The following is a 17,783-nucleotide window of genomic DNA, read 5'->3' as shown; positions in this document are numbered from 1 at the left end:
AAAAACGCCTAGCTCTTTCAGTGTTTAATGTGATATAGCAAAGCAGAAATGCAAACATTTACCATATATATAATATGAATTGTTTGGTATTGAGTCAAAGTCAATGTATCATGATGATTTGTTAAGTTAAAATTTATATTAGTGTTGTTTCTTTTAAACCAAATATCCCCCGGGTCAAAATGACCCGAACAGAACGAAGGTGTAGTGAATCTGAACAGAACTTAAGGGTTAAACAAGCTCTATACTTGAATCTCCTCCAGAACACAGTATGTGTTATGGGGATGTGTTGTTGCCAGGCGTCCTATAATAAACACCGTCTGAATGAAAGCGAGGAGTGGGGGAGTCGAGTCGCATATCCCAACATTCTGGTTCCCAGGGGAGTGCAAAGGGGGAGTGTGGTGAATCGCAGGGGGATTTGGAGTTGTGTGGAATTCAGGGGAGGAGGACCCCCCGCGCCCGGGCGGGCACCCCTCCCCGCACGCTCTAGTGGGATTAGTGAATCATGGGATTGTTGTCGAGGCGTGGTGGTGGTTGGTGGAGGGAGGGTGGCCTGGCCCGGCCTGATGAGAGAGTATAGAGGAATGCTGATCTCCCATTAACAGATATGTGTTCCTCGTTCAGAGGTGTGGAGGATAACACAACCTGTTTGATGTGTGTTCCCTTGCTGTTCAAAAGCCAGGATTTCGAGAAGTGCAATAATAATGCAATGGTTCCCAAACTTTTCAGGCAGCGACCCCCCCAAAATAGAGGGTATGCGTGTGCATAAAATGAATGGCAAATCGAGTGGCAAAGTGAGTTTAATGTTCAATGTTGTTTAATGCAATCGGATAGGACTTTTCTGTTTGGATGTATGGGCTGTCAAGGCCAGAAAGTAGTTTTTTGCCAGAAAGTAGTTTTTTGCCACTCAGTAGGCGTTCCCACATAACTTCCGGGTATGATGATTATGTCACACGCATACCCTCTGATAGTCAGATATGCGGGTATAGAGGGCATAGTCACATTGACTATTTTGAAAGCCAGTCCCATTTTTTGTTGTTTAACCCTACCCTGAGCCATTTTAGGCTAGCAAAATGTGTGGGGAAAAAGGTGGCTTATGGGCCCAAGGTCGAGAAGTAGTCGAATCAGTTTGTTTTGGGAGGTTTGGAGCTTAGTTTTTAGTGCCATTTTGATGTTGGAGTACCAGGAAGTGCTAGTCAAAGAGGGACTGAATGAGGGCCCCTGCAAGAGTCCACTCCTGAGGGCACTTCTGTTGACAAAAGTGGAAATTCTGCACAAGAATTCTCCTTTTTTGTTGAGGTATTAAAAAGGTCTTAAAAGTCCTTAAATTGTCACTTCACTGTCATCTGAGGACCAACCTCCAAAAAACATGTGGGGACCCCGACCCGCAGGTTGAGGAAGCCCTGCAGCAGCAGTGCATCACCCAGAGGCCCTCCTCTGGAGCGGTTCTGACCGACACTACAAACCAGGGACGTGCAGAGAATGTTAGAGAGGCAGGGGCTGAAATTTCCAAAAGGGCCTTTTGGTGGAAGCACCGAAAATAGCAGACCTCAGCTGACTCAAAGGCAGTGGTGGGAAAAGTACTCAAATTTTGTAGCCTTCTTAATAAGGCCTGTCCATACTTTGACCGAAAACTAACTTTTCGGTCAAAAGGTCCGGTTTGACTACACAATGACGTCACTCGCACTTCTGAAAAAGCATAAAAGGCCTGTCCATAGTATCTCCAAAATGTTCGGTGAGTTGGACTTTCCGACGTGCACATTTCCGAACTCTCATTCGGTCTAATGCTTTTCAGAAGTCGCGAGTGACGTCATTTTGTAGTCGAACCGGACCTTTTGACCGAAAAGGGCGGTTTCGGTCAAAGTATGGGCAGGCCTTTACACCGAATTTAGAGTTTGGAAATTTGCACGTCGGAGATTCAAAATCACCGAACATTTCGGAGATACTATGGACAGGCCTTTAGTTACTCGCTCCGAGGTGTCCTTGAGCAAAGCACCGAACCCCCAAACAGCCCATCACTCTTCACCATCTCTTCACGTTTACTTCTCTATATTTCAGTCCAGGGACGTGCTGGGCCCCTGATTCAGCCCGGGAAAAAGAGTTGGAGAGGCCCTCATTGCGCACTATAGTTGGCCGCCCAGCCCCCAAAATGGAACGAAAGCCGACATTTTATTTTAAATTTTTTCCTAATGGCCGGCCTGGACCGGCCGGGAATGAACCGGCCGTTCGGGAATTGTCTCGCTTTTCCCAATGGCCAGCACGTCCCTGTTTCAGTGTGTAAAACTGAGTGTGAGAAAATAATTTCCCCTTGTAGACTAATAAAAGTAATCTTTTATCTTCTTCCCAGGTCCCTGAAATACCACCACTGTGATAACAAGAGAACATCAAAGCCATTTTTAAAGATAACAACAAAGAAAATAAGGAACTGTGTGATCCTCGTGTTTTCAACCAACATTTATTTCAGACTCCAAATAGAGGAAGTCAGTTTCTTTTTGGCAGTGTGTATTATTCTATGACCTGTTACTGTATCAGGATAATAATGCCATATAAACAAACACTGGTCGCTACACCAAACATCAACACGGGACGCTATCCATCCTGCCATCTATGTTGACAGGATATGAGGAATTAGAGATTGTTGTTATAATACAAACAACCCCGCTTCCTGCTCTGGACAGATCTCGTTCTACAAATATTATGGATAGTTTTACAGTGAGAAACGGAAATGTCTCTTTGCTGTACGTTCACAAGCACATCGTTAAACACCATGACATACAGTATATACTGTATATATTTATATATAAATATTTCTATGTTGAATTCCACATTATTAAGAGAGATAGATATACGATTCTTTCTGGACATTAAGGCGAGAGCATGGGGGGGCCACTTTCTTCAGGTTCTGACTGTTTCCAAAAGCAATATGAGTACCAGAGACGAAAAACAGAAAGTCCATATTTTAACATTTTGAATATAGATATCTTTTTCATTTACCAGACTGTAAACCACAAACTAGAAGTTTTGAATCTGTTAATTCTTAATTCATTTTGCTGAATTAGATTTTTTTACTTAACTCATATATATATATATATATATATATATATATATATATATATATATATATATATATATATATATATATATATATATATTAGGAATTATAAGACATAATACTTATGGAAAGTGGAAAAACAGTGGAAAAAGGTCTGTAGGCCTACAAGCAATATTCAGCAGACAAAGGGAGCAGATAACATTAAAACAGACAATTGAACAAAATGAGGGGTGAGTGCATTAACAATTTAACAGATTAAAAATGACTAGTTTGTGGTTTACAGTCTGCTAAATCAAAAAATATATATATTAAAAAAATATATATATGGACTTGGACTGTTATTCGTCTCAGGTACTCAATTGGTATTGTTAAAATGGTTTCTCTATCTATCTAGACTGGAAATGCTATATGAGATGCATGTCAATGATGTGTCCTCGAATAGAGAGAGAGAGAGAGGGAGAGAGAGAGATAGAAGGAGATTCGGTTGCATACAAAAGAGGAAAATAGCACTAGAGTCAATCAAGGTTTATCGTTTTGATTAATCGGATGAGACTGCATGGACCATTAGCATTGGTACGGCGACGTGTCCTCCAGACTAGGCTAGTGTGTGATAAAGGGGGGTTACATAAAGAGACCACTGTGACAGGAGAAAAGAACAGAGTATCCAGTGTACTGATGTGGTTCCTGGGGGGGGGGGGGGGGGGGGCAGGAGGCTCAGGGGGCGAAATGAAGAAGAGCGGTCAGAAGTCGAGATGATGTCATAAGAAAACAAAACAAAATAAATCAATGGATCAAAGTGTATACATTTTTAATGAGAAACGGTGTGTGTGTGTGTCATTTGTTGGTATACTGTCACGCATCTTGAATCCAGCATAGATTATATCCTCAGACCGTATAGAATAACAACGACAGATGAACTATGCAGTGAAAAAAGTAGAAATGTCGAAGTAATTCAAGGCCACATGGCTGGGCATCTGTATGGGCGTTCTTCTGTAGGTTCTGAGGGTCTATATCAGGGGTGTCAAACTCATTTTGGGTTGGGGGCCACATTGTACTTTTTATATATATACATATACATATATATATATACTAAAAACAAACAATGCAATTTAAAAAAACATTTGAAAGCAAAACAATTCAATTTGAAGTGAAACACAGGCTCAAAACAACTAAAAACATCAGGTTCAATATTCTGAGCAGTTGTAACTTTCATAGTGTCATTTAGATGACAGTAAAGTAAAAGTACCTCCATATGGAGGGTCTACGAGGGTATTCTGTGTATTTGAAGGTTCTGCGGAGCAGTGGTTCTCAAACCTTTTCAAGTTAAAGACACCCAAAATGATATAAATCTGGCCACGGACCCTCGCATGTGAAAATGGTTTGTGCCAGAGGGACCTCCAGAATATGTATCTTAGAATATGTCAAAATTATCCAAACATTTTCCAGACCAGTACTTTATTTATATATTTTATTTATATATAGATATATATTACAAAAAATCTGATGTAAAAAGCTTGAAGCACATCACTTTGTGCCGTGCTTCGAGCTTGTGGATCTGCTATCTTTGAATAGCCAAAATATAAAGGGACTGTGGTGGTTAAAATGAATGTGATGCTATATATTAACACATTTTGCTGGGGACCCCCCCTCCCAAGGACACCCATGGGACCACAAATGGAACACTGCTCCATACAGTAGCATTGGTTCTCAACCCCAATGGGGTCCCCTAATTACTTTGGGTGGGTCCCCAGATGATTAACTTAATGATGATTAACATTTCTAAAGTGACAATTTAAGGACTTTTTAATACCTCTAAAATGATATATTAAACTTTGGCCAAATTGTCAGGCAAAAATTGAGAAAATAGCCGATCTACATGTAGATCAGCTATTTCCACAATAGAACCGTGTTATACAAAATGCAATCCCGCAACTCTTAGTGCTCGTCGGGTTGGAGGGGTCCCCAGTTCAAATATGATTATTTTGGTGGTCGCGGCACCACTGCTGTGGGGCCTATGGCCTATATAAGCCTATGGGGCATGCTGTGGGTTTGTGGGGTCCACGGGCCGGGCGTGGATGTACTCCAGGACGAAGATCTGCAGGATCTTGTTGAGGTTCTCGATGGTGGAGCGGCACAGGTTGGCCTCGTTGTCGTCAAACGTGTGCCACACGGACGGGAAGGGGGTGGGGATGAGATGGAGGATGCGCACACCTGGCAGGGCCACACAAAAACACAAAGCCAGTGAGAGTGACACACACACACCCACAACATTAGAGCAGTGGTTCTCAACCTGTGGGTTGGGACCCCCAGGGGGGTCCCCATATTAGTCTGGGGGGTCCCAAGATGATTAACCTAATGTGCAACATTTTTTTCTCACTCAACTCAGGTTGAGAACCACTGCATTAAAGGGAGCCACCGTGATCTGGTACCACCATAGAGGTAATACATACAAGAGAGTGGACTGCCAATGAAAGTTGCTCAGAGGCATTTGAAGCATCCGGAAGCCGGAAGTAGTGTGTGTATGTGTGTGTGTGTGTATGTGTGTGTGTGTGTGTGTGTGTGTGTGTGTGTGTGTGTGTGTGTGTGTGTGTGTGTGTGTGTGTGTGTGTGTGTGTGTGTGTCGTGTGTGTGTGTGTGTGTGTGTGTGTGTGTGTGTGTGTGTGTGTGTGTGTGTGTGTGTGTGTGTTTACCTCTGGCGAGGAAGGGCACATGGTCATCCTGCACGTAACCAACAGGTAGGTTTGGCCAGAAGTACTGTATCTCGTTTTGATGATCTACCAGCTGACGCATGGAGTGAAGACGACGCTCTGGGAACAATACAACACAAACAGTAAGTGTGTGTGTGTGTGTGTGTGTGTGTGTGTGTGTGTGTGTGTGTGTGTGTGTGTGTGTGTGTGTGTGTGTGTGTGTGTGTGTGTGTGTGTGTGTGTGTGTGTGCTCTGAGCTTGTCTGTTTTCAAGAGATTTGGTATAGAGGAAATATATAAATGCCAGTGGCTAGTACTGACTACTGTGGGATTCCAGTCTAGCGTATAAGGGTTTAAGCGGTTAAACCTAGAGGTTGGGGTTTAATCAATACTCATCAGTAACAGACTTGTACAGTATTACATTACAAGACATTTGATTCACCAATGTTCTGCATGCTGGTGAGCCAGCGGGCAGTGCTGGGGAACTGACTTCCAAACCGAGGGCCGGGGGCCCCGATGAGGTCCAACAGCACAAAGAGATCCTGGGAGAGGGAGAGAGAGAGAGAAAGAGAGAGAGAGAGAGTGAGACATTCAGTCAGACAGACAGACAGACAGACAGACAGACAGACAGACAGACAGACAGACAGACAGGCAGACAGGCAGATGGACAGACAGACAGACAGACAGACAGACAGACAGACAGACAGACAGACAGACAGACAGACAGACAGACAGACACAGATACAGACTCTTAGATTAAATATTTGGAATATATTATTTGGCCTTTCAAATGATGATAAAATAAATGTAGACAAAATGTATGTTATCAACCTTACTATTCCCTTAATTTGTGCTAAATATCATATTCAGTGTAGCCTACCAACTTTGCCCACACAGAGACACACAGAGACACAGAGACACACAGAGACACACAGATTGATCTCATGAGAAGATGCGTTTCTGGAGGCCGGGGAGCATCACTACCATTCACTGTGGTGAGGTGTGGTGATGATGACATGACATCATGCTGGTGACATCATTATTGTGTCCCACGGTGTAACACACTGACAGCACTGCTCAGTGCAACACAAAACATGTCTGTTTTCCCTGATAACAGTACCACCACCACGCACGCACGCACGAACGCACGCATGAATGCGTAATGTCTCTGCTTTATCTCCATCCTGACAGCGATGTCTCCATACATTGAAAAACACTTTAGTTGCTATCTCTCCATAGCTAGGATACAGAAAAATACAGTGCCAAAATGTATGACTTATTCTGACAGTATAGCTACTAAGTTTCCCACATGAGAATGTGGTGGGAGGGGTTATTTATGCTTTGAGTTGAGGCAAGAAATGGTAGGCAATAAAATAAGCCAACCACATGAACCCTAGCGATTCTGGGGTGAACAACAGCTTGTCAGCTATATTTTCGGTGAAGATATTTTAGTGATGTTTTAGGAGGGGGCTTAGTATAGAGCCCTGGGGGACCCCGGGGTTTAAGCAGTGTGGATTTTCGATTTCTTTTAAATGGGGTACGCTATTTTAATGACGCCACGTGCAAACGCCTGCACATGCACGCTCCGATCGGCATAATGAAATATTCATTTTTCGTTTGATGCTTGATTCATTTGAATTGGGGCGTATTTTTTGCTTCGTTTAAACTTTTTAGTCTTTGTAACTTTTCTAAGAAATGCCCCACAGTTGAAGCTATGAAAGACACGTATATACAGTAGGACAATAGAATGCATAGGCCATTGCCCTGGCTAGACCAACGCATTGTACTGAATGGAGGGACCAGATGGGAGATGGGTTGTGCATCTGATGGGGTGTGAATAAGTGCCTTTAACTGCTGGCCATTTGTTTTCCTTAAGTAGCCTTACCAACAGCTAATCTGCATGCAGGCTGTCACAGCGTTATACATGTAACAGTGTGACAGTACAGCACTATGGGAACGCAATCTCGCGGGCACGCACGTGCACGCACATGCACGCCGGTCAGGCCGGAGCACGCTCCTACTCAAAAGACTGGTTGAGCGCTGTGGTGGCGCGTGAGAAGAGGACTAATGCACCCCTAGGTGTAAGTGGTTAATGACTTCAACTACTCAACAACCACTACTGTGGCTTGAGGGCAGCCAACTCACAGAGACTTTAACAAAGGGGATGAACGTTATGAGACTCAGTAAAGGGATTATTGTAATCTGTGTAAATCAGATGGGACGTTGAGGCTTGAGGGGACTGAGAACGAGGAGTGTAGATCACAGTTTTTTCTCTTTTACATGTCCTAAATAGCAGATCTATACTCTGCAACGAGTTGTGAGCTTCTAGAGCTGCTATTTTCTTATAGATTTAATATCGTTTTCTCATAGATTTCATATACATTTTCTACCAATTTAATATCGATCTGCTATTTCTATATTAGATCTCCAATTTTCATATGGCTGGTAGATTTTAAGTCTAGTTTGGGTCTCCGGGGCAAACATCTGATTTCTGCGAAGCTTGTAGATCGGCTATTTCCACTATCAATGTTCTTTAAGTTAAGTATAAAGTTGTCAAATATGTCATTGATGTATTTGTATATTTAGGTTATGTGTCATATCCGCCAAAATGTAATTGTCAACGACGAAAACACAATTAAATCGTTAATCGCAATTATTTGAGTGACAATTAATCGTCATATAAATTATCATAATCGTGACAGGCCTACGCACAATGGCGTGCAGCTCGTTGGTGTCGGTGGCTCCGGGCGGGTGGGGGGTGAGCTCCATCTTGTGGGCCAGGTGGCGCGAGCCGTAGAGGGAGTCCGTGTCCGTCCACTGGAACAGAGCCTCCTCACCGTCGAAGAACAGCAGCTGCAGGGTCAGGTCTGGATGTGGACTGGAGTTCTGCATGGCACGTACGCACACACACAGTGGTGGAAAAAGTATTCAAATGTTTTACTTAAATACTTAAGTAAAAACGCTCCCTTATCATTGAAATGCATTGGCGGAACGCGGATTCCACTCTCTTAGGTATTTTGGTGTGAGGGCACCCTAACAAGTAAAAAGCCTTTGTTCAAAATGACACTTGAAAGTACAAAAGTATTGGCATCAAAAATATACTTAAAGTAGCCTACCAAAAGTAAAAGTATAAAAATGTTTGAAAATAGCAGATCTACCTATCTATCTATCTATCTAGATGACAACGTGTTGTGAGCTTGTACAGTAGATCGGCTATTTTCAAATAGCCAAGGTTTAAAATAGGGCATTTCCCCCATGGGATCAATAAACTCTCTGTCTTTTATTCTAGGACTTCTGCTGCCACCTAGTGGCTTTACCATGTAATAAAAAGCATGTCTCAAATAAAGTAAAATGCCTGAAAATAACCTTTGACACAGGATTTTGACATACATGCACAAACAACACACACACACACGCACGCACGCACGCACGCACGCACGCACGCACGCACGCACGCACGCACGCACGCACGCACACACACACACACACACACACACACAGACACAGCAAAATCCTCTGTGAGTGAGTTAAATGTGCACATTTGTAAAGTTACAGTTAATTACTTTAAAGACCTGTGTAATACCAAACACCTTTGTAATACTAATACTGTACCAATACCAAATAGGCCAGCTTGTCACAACGCGAGGCGTTGTGAGCTCGTAGATCGCCTATTTTCACAATATTTACCTGTTTGGGAACCTTTGTACTATATATTCATACCTTCATAGCTTTGAGCTGCTCGTCCAGGGCTCGTGCCAGCTCCAGCATCATGGCACAGGGCACGGCGGAGTCGGTGGCACCCTGGAACTCTCTGCCGTGCCACTGTGGCGGGTAGTACTTGGAGTCAAAGTGACAGGCTAGTACCAGGCGCCGCCGGGCCGTGGGGTCCAGCGTGGCGATGATGTTGGTGAAGGTCTTGGGACCGTAGGGCGTTTGCGCCTCGAACCTGTCCCGTGAAACCTCCCAGCCCGCACCAAGAGAGCTGATGGTCGCATTGATGTGCTACATAGGACACACACACACGCACACACGCACACGCACACACACACACACGCACACGCACACGCACGCACACGCACACACACACACACACACACACACACACACACACACACACGTGTACATGAGCATGTTGGAATTATACTCACACACGTCAAAGGGACAAAAAAATATCAATCTTTCTCACAAGTGTTAAATCTCAGTGCTATTAATAGCTCTGCTTTTTCATTCAAGGATTTAAGGATAATTCAAAGATTTAAGGATCAGTTAAAGGATTTTACTGTGTAGAATACCTGGCCAACCGGAGTCGTTAGTCATGGCCATAGTCATGATGATAACATGTATAAATAGAATACTGAGTACTAACAGCATCATTGGTCAGGTGACTGACTTTAGAAGTACACTGATTTTGAGTTAAACAAAACATATCGTCACTGTCGGGCAAGAACCTTGTATCTCCAAGTTTCAAATGTGTACGTTTTTTCGCGAAGTAAAGCCCTACTTCTTCAGACAAGGCCGTCGCACAAAAGTAGTGAAAACAGCAGATCTACAAGCACACAATGCCTCGCACCACAAGCCATTGTGTGCTTGTAGATTTAGTACATTTTTTAATTATAAAAAACGAACAGTTTTGTACATACAAGGTTTTCACCCGACAACGACGATATACACGTGCGGTGCAACTACTGAAATACAGTCACATTTTTTGTTACATGTTTTTGAGCATCCCACCGACAGGAAAATAAATGACACTGACTGTATAATCTATTATATTCAAAAACATTCAAAAGTCCAAACCCCTCTGAATGACTGCAGGCCAACTGCCCTGACCTCCCTTCCTGATCATAAATTCCTGTGACAAACAGGAACTTCTGGATAAAAATCCCAACAACACCTTCTTGATCCGTTACAGTTTGCATATCTGGCCGGGCGGGGTTTATAGGCTACTGTACAGGTCTACTGCCAGCACACTTTAATATTTTATTCAAACACCCTGGAGGGCAATAAAACTCGAGCCAATCATGCTGTTTGTTTTCATTTCGCTCTATCGACCCAAGTGAACCACCACCTGTTACTTACGCCTGATGTATACTTAGTTGCACTCTGGTGTTGCATGCTGTAAATAGCTGATATTATACAAGTTCACAACGCGTCTTGTTTGCGTCGCGTCGTGAGCTTGTAGAACTGCTACATACTGAGCACGGAACCGGCACGCAACCGTAAGTATAACTGAGGCTTCAGTGGATAAACTAAACGCCAGTGGTGGAAAAAGTACTCACACAGTGATGTTGCTAGGTTTTCAATGTCTCGCCACTCATTTCATATTCAGATAACAGATGACTGTATACAGTTTTAGCCTGAACACGACACCATTCTGAGCAGAACATTCAGGCATTTTCATGGACATTTCAATAATAATAATAAGTATGAGTCAAGTGGATGGAAGTGTTCACACCGACTATAAAACAAATACCGTGGTGAACGATCTAATAGTTATAGTTATCTTTGTAGTTCTCTTGCCTGGTGGGAATGGCGCTTTATTTTGATAGCAGCAGTGCACTTGCACACACAGAGCATAAGAAAATTAACTGTAATTTGGATAGGCTTTTGAAAAAAGTTAAATCTGATGCCAAGGACATCCTCATAAAGGACACAAGACCATTGTTTCCTGTCCCACAGGGGGCAGTACAGTGCAAGTAGATGAAACACGGTCTACTAATAGCTCACATATACACATGCATATACTAGTAAGACGCCTCAGGGTAAGATGCCTCAGGGCGACATGCGGCCTTGAGGTCGCGCCAATTCTTGGCCATCTGGCCAGTGACTTATCTGTATCTTGTATTTTTTTCCATTTAATTGTTTTTCAATATTTTGTTCAATCCAGTTTATTTTCAATTAGTTTCCAGTGTGGCATCATTTCTCGTTCCAGTTTATTTTCATTGTTTGAGAGAATATCAAAGAAGCCAAACATTCATATCTTCAGCTTGGGCAGGCATGCTGCCTTCCTTGGGGGTGACCCCGAGGAAGGCATGCATTCCTGTCCAAACGTTGGCTTTGTGTTTTTAATCTCTCTCGTTGTCAATAAAGCAAGTCTCTGGCATTGAAGCTGTGTGGCTACTTTGATCTTCTCTCAGTTTTGCATCCGCCAGCCGGTCAAAAGGTTTGGTATGTGCGTAGCACTTCTCTGAACTCCATTTTCATTGTTTAAAGCGGCTGAATAAAACAGTAACTTTGTCCAATCTGTGTGGTAATACAATTGGGGTGGTTGCGTGTTGTCTCCCTGCTCTTCTATTGAGATCAGCCCTGGAATTTTGTCATTTTAGGGGCAAGAACACTCTGCCTTTGGTGTTGTCCATTTTTTGAAGGCACAAAGGCCAAATGCCAGGGCAGGAAGGTTATCAAATAAAACAAGACAAAACAAAACATTGATAGAATTAATTGAATTTAAGGGTTAAGGTCAGAGGATTTAAAATGTTACAATCTGATCCATGCTCAGCCCGGCACAAATCAAAGACACTTTAAATGGGGACTCAAAATACAACAAACAACAAAATACACTGGTGTCTACATTTTGCCATTTTTGAGGGGCACAAGGCCAAACTGAGAGGCAACGGCGGCCATTGCCTTCATGGCCTCCCTGAAATTCCTGCCCTGATAGAGACATTTAGATGGTGTCAAAGGTCAAGTCTCACCTATAGACACAGGATCTGACACGGAATTTGACCTGATGGTCAAGATTCAATTTATCCCCTGAGCAAGCAGGCAGGCTCTATTAGCTCAATGGTAAAAAGATTCAGCACTTGTGCAGGAAACCAGGTTCAAATCAAGTGTAGAAGAGGACATTTACATAGTGGAGCTTTAAACTAAGTTGTAGTTGACTATAAGTTACCTCCTGAACGGCGATGCTGCCAGGGGTGCCGGGATAGCGGGTCACCAGCAGTGGCTTCAGGTCCCTCTGCCACATCTGGTCCGTGTTTGTGTGTGACAGGGCGATGCGGATCTCCCCCGGCGTCAGGGTGACAGCGTTGTGTTGGGTCTGGCAACCAAGACAAGATGTGACATAAAAGAAACAGAAATGAGAAACAGTACATCAAAATACACACAGCTATAATAAACACCGCTGCGAGTATGTGGTTGAACCTTTGCGAACATTTTGTCATTAAGGTGAAGACAATAGTTTGAAAACATGCAGTCGGTTGTACTTTCTTTGAACTTTATCATTTTAGAGCTTTTCTGCCTTTATTGGGATAGAACAGGGGAGAGTGGTAGGAAAGGAGACGAGGGGTGACATGCAGCAATGGTCATCGGGCTCAGGAATCGAACCCGCGACTTGCTGTCAGGCTGCATGACTAGAACATTGGCACACAAGTCAGTTAAACCTTTTAACACACTATTATATGCTGTATGTACAGTATATTAAGGAAAGAGAGAGAGAGAGAGAGAGAGAGAGAGAGAGAGAGAGAGAGAGAGAGAGAGAGAGAGAGAGAGAGAGAGAGAGAGGCCTGGAATCGAACCTGGGACAACTAGATGAGATATAGTTCAAGGGTTCCCAAGCCGTGACCCCCCAAAATAATCTGAATTGGGGACCTCCCACCCTGACAAGCACTTGGAATTATAGGAGTTGAGGCATCGAATTTAGTATGACTCGGTTCCACAGATAAATATTGTGAAAATGCGAAGCGTTGTGAGCTTGTAGATCGGCTATTTTCACAATATGCGTCTCTTTCTTACGTAATATTAGAAAATTTGACCAATGTTTGACCATTTCTAGAGCATAGTTTGTTAGTCTTATTATTATAGTACTCTTTTTTTCATTTAAGAGGTATTAAAAAGGTCTTAAAAGTCTTTGGAAATGTGCAGATAGATACCCTGCATATGCAAGTATACTGTATGTTGGTTTGTTTACTGTTGAGTGAGAAAATAATGTTATACATTAAAGGAAATAATGATTTGGGAACCGCCCCCCCCCCCCCCCCCCCTGTGGTTCCCGATCCCCGGTTTGAGAACGAGATAATTCAACGTTGTCTTTGGTTGAAGCTGATAACAAACTGGCCAGACTGATCATGGACAACAGTGGAATGTTCTGTAATCAAACACTGCTTCAGAGACAGAGCGAGAGACACAAGACAGCAATCAGCTGAGCCACGACAGTCAATGTGTCATGATTTTATCGGCTTTCTTTTTACTCAAGTGAAGTACAAATAACTCAAAATTGGACCTAAGTACAGTACTTAAGTAAATGTACACCACCGGTGAATGTGATAATGAAGATATTGATTGAACTGCTTTGTCTCATGTCATCCCCCTCAAGACAGCCTGTACATTTCAGTTTGATGAGTGATAAAACACACAACCTGGTGGTGTACTAAACAACACAGACACACAGACAGACAGGCCATCACGGAAACAAACAGCATTGATTATTTTCCACAGATTGTTTTCGTTTGGTCTCAAAGTTCACCCGTGCTGCTGCCACAAGCAGCCCCTATAACACAGAGAGAGAGAGACCTGCGGTTGTCGTAGCAACAGACTGATCATAGAGTCAAGTGGGAGAGAGAGAGAGAGAGAGAGAGAACACAGATCATTGCTATGAGAATATAGTCATCAAAGTCTTGGTATGTACAGTATGACCCTCCTCTCTCTACAGTCATCTTGGTTTGGATTCATCAATAACAACATGTGTCTGTTCATTTTACCCTGAAATTTGTATATCTTTTTACCCTTTGATTGATTGATTGATTGATTGATTATCTTATTAGACAAAAATAGAGAACAGTACAAGTATAGTCAATACAATTGAAATGTAGTACAGTACAAGTACAGTTAAGCACCCTGCCTAAAAGGAACATCCCAAATAAGACTTTTTTGCGGCCTTTTTTACGTTGGAAGCCCTCTGTATTTAATTCATGGACATAATAAATAGCAAGCAAAGAAAACATACAATAATATCGCAGTTATAAAAAAACACTATGTACAGGATAGGGGAAACAAGGGGGTGGGGGTGCTCACTTCTCGCCTTGTCTATGGGAGAAGTGATAACTACCTCCTTCTCTGGCCTCCTGAAAGGTGAGTTTTCAGGGCAGTTTTGAAGGATACCAGCGAGCTACATGTTTTAAGAAGAAGAAATATATACAATTTTACATGCTTAGGGTGTAAATCAGCAGTGGATTTCATGGTAGGACTCTTCACTGGGCCATGTGGTATAAATGGGCAGTGCATCTCTGGGTTATTATGAAATGTGTGTCCACACGCTATATATACAGCATTCAAGGCTGAAAGGTCAGAGCTTCATTACTACCAGTAAACGATGACAAATATCTCTGCTCTGTTCAATTCCCTGAATCACGGTTGTGTTCCTCTGGTACAAAACAAACCTTGTTACGCCATGGACGGTCAGCCCTGCAATTACAAGAGCTGCGATGGGTAAACCTGCGTAAATAATGACGGGTTATTTGGTGAGACTGACTCAAGGGTAACAGGAAGAGTGGGCACTTAGGAAGAAAAGATCTTCTATTTTGTCCAAAATGTTAAACAATAAAATATCTGCTCTTAAGTCAGGTTAGGTATACATGATGTGAACATGCTTGAACATTATTAAGGTCTAATATTTCTACAATTGCTAAACAAATTGCAACCAAAACGGTATAGACCTATCCAATCATTTTGGGCAAGAAGTTGAAGGATACATCTTGATCTGATAATGATGTACCTGCATGTTCAAATCATGTACAGTATACTTGATATTTATATTGCAACATTCTGGACAAAATAGCTAATTTTTCTTCAAGGTGCCCACTCATCCTAAGTGCCCTCTTCTTGCATCTATCTGACTCAAGCGGTGCATCAGTCCCAGGGGATGGAGGGGCTGAGAGAGTGAGGACATGGGGGTCCCACTTTAATGACCGTGCTGCCATAGCAACCAGACAGAGGAGAGGAGGGGATGAAATGCATGGATAAGAGGACACCATGCGCCATCAAGCAGTCACGCTGCATTTAACAAGAATTGGTGTGGTGGTACACCTACTTGAGATGTGTGATTAAGGGCATTGCTCCATGTAAGCAAAGGAGTAGTCTACAGACCTTACGCAAAATGTACATTTTATTTCATTTAGACAGATGCCAGGTCCGTTTGTTGACCTGCATCCGATAGTTTGTATAGTTTCAACATAGGCTAGGCTATCATTTCTCATTTGTATACTATAATTTTTAGACTGATGATGCATTCCGTTTACCTATGGTCCTTTAATGAGGCACTATACAGTAGGCCTACTGTCTCTATGCAATTGATTACCTTGTTTTTCCCTTGCTTACAAAAGTCACTCTCGATTATAAGACTGCTATACCTAAATTGTAATTGAAAATAGTTTATTCCCTACACAGTAACATCACTCTACTCTCTGTTAGGCTAAGGATTTTTTTTTATTTTTATTATCCTTTTAGCCCAAATGCTTTACTGTGTGCCTCCTGCTGTTTACATTTCTGTCTAATCAATCAATCATTCTCAATAAGTGTGTGATTTGTTGACACATTTAAACGAATAATGAAAAATATGTATGAATAAAAGTTGTAACAGATTAGCCTGATTCAAAAAAAGAAAAGAAAAAAAAAAACAGTATTGCATAGCCTTCAATATTATGCAATGAGAATGGAAACAAATTTACATTGTGATTAGAAAAAAGAAGGGAAAAAACAGTTCAGCTTTTTGAAAATGCCTAAAATAAGAATCATAGGCCTATATGATAATATGAATTGTAGCCTAATTAATATGAAACTTGGTGGTATAATAATTTAACACACACACACACACACACACGCACGCACGCAAGCACGCACGCACGCACACACACGTTATTCTTATTTCCCCCCATACCTTCTCTAGGGTCCATGGAAGTCCATTGATAGAATCGAAGGAAGTCGCACAGAAGAAGATGAAGACATAAAACGAATGCATTGTGCACGCCGTTATGGATGTCGTCTGGTTGTGAACGGTTTCTCTCCTCGGCATTCCTGGAGGCTTTCAGTCAGGCTCGCTGATCATGTGAATGAACACATGAGAGAGAGAGCGTAGGAGTAAAGCTGCTTCTCAATATTTATTCTGTATGTGTGTAGGGCTACGTCAGAGGTGTGTGGTGGCTGTGGTATGAGTCAATAATGTTAATTTAACTCTCATGCAACCAAATGTTTGGACCCTTTCGGACCCATTTGGTTTAATTTGTAGGCTTTTCACTCAGCAGTGGTGGGAAAAAGTAGGCTACTCACATGTTCTACTTAAAAGTATCACTACTGCATTGTAGAAGCTACTAATACGTCCAGAATTCAGAATTTACTTGAGGAAAAGTACAAAAGTATTGGCATCAGATTGTACTTAAAGTAGTATAGGCCTTAAAGTAGTATAGGCCTATAAATGTTTGAATAGCAGATCTACAAGCTCACAATGCTCCGCAGGTTTTTAAATAAGTGTAGTGGAGTAAAAGTATAATATTTGTATCCATATAGGCTAGTTGGATAGAAGTAAAAGTATTGGAAATTGGAAATACTCAAGTACAAAAATGTACTTAAGTAGGCTACAGTTGGCTACTTAAGTAAATGTACTTAGTTACTTTACACCACTGAGGCTTTGACTCATAGGCTACCTAATACAAATGGATACATGTGATGAAGACTCATCGAATCCTCACAATGTAGTCGGACACAGGCTAAATCTGGGTTATCTATTTAAGGGGAATGACAAACATGTTATTTTTTGACATTTTCACAGTAGAATAAAAGACATAGGTCTAATAGGATACCTGCTGTGACCAACCACTTGACTTGACCACTTGTGTTCTGCCTGGACAAAGGCTCTGAACTAGTCACCATCTCCCGTTGTTCAACATGTCCAACCACAGTCTATTTTAAAACAAATACACCCACATTTCTCCTATACTTTCAGTGCGAGGTTACATCCATGTGTTTGTCAGCTCTAAATTTAGGCTATTTTAGCGTCCTCTTAGCCTTTCGAATTGTTTTTTATTTTTTTAATTCAGTTTCTCTTCACTATAGGCC

General features: G+C 42.2%; 1 protein-coding gene across 1 annotated transcript; it reads right to left on the bottom strand.

Moving 5' to 3' along the window:
- Nucleotides 1-3,840: 3,840 nt before the first annotated feature.
- On the bottom strand, nucleotides 3,841-16,815 carry qpct (glutaminyl-peptide cyclotransferase). The gene is made up of 7 exons (XM_080750430.1): nucleotides 16,609-16,815; nucleotides 12,628-12,774; nucleotides 9,456-9,737; nucleotides 8,448-8,621; nucleotides 6,178-6,277; nucleotides 5,740-5,856; nucleotides 3,841-5,260 (listed from the first exon to the last, which is right to left on the bottom strand). Exons 1-7 carry the CDS (start codon nucleotides 16,741-16,743, stop codon nucleotides 5,079-5,081), a joined length of 1,137 nt encoding a protein of 378 aa, XP_080606556.1. The 5' UTR covers nucleotides 16,744-16,815; the 3' UTR covers nucleotides 3,841-5,078.
- Between the last annotated feature and the right edge of the window lie 968 nt (nucleotides 16,816-17,783).

This window comes from Nannobrachium achirus (assembly GCF_963921795.1).
Source record: "Nannobrachium achirus genome assembly, chromosome: 20".
Classification (NCBI taxonomy): Eukaryota; Metazoa; Chordata; class Actinopteri; order Myctophiformes; family Myctophidae; genus Nannobrachium; species Nannobrachium achirus.
The sequence above is the reverse complement of the archived record's forward strand: the minus strand, read 5'-3'. Positions and strand labels throughout refer to the sequence as shown.

Bases quoted from the DNA above. Each gene is read 5' to 3' on its own strand.
- qpct (XM_080750430.1), bottom strand. From the start codon at position 16,743: ATGCCGAGGAGAGAAACCGTTCACAACCAGACGACATCCATAACGGCG. The intron at 6,278-8,447 runs GTGCGTAGGCCT...TCCCTCTCCCAG, and splicing joins CCAACGAGCTGCACGCCATT to GATCTCTTTGTGCTGTTGGA. The intron at 5,261-5,739 runs GTAAACACACAC...TGGCCCTGCCAG, and splicing joins TGTGCCCTTCCTCGCCAGAG to GTGTGCGCATCCTCCATCTC.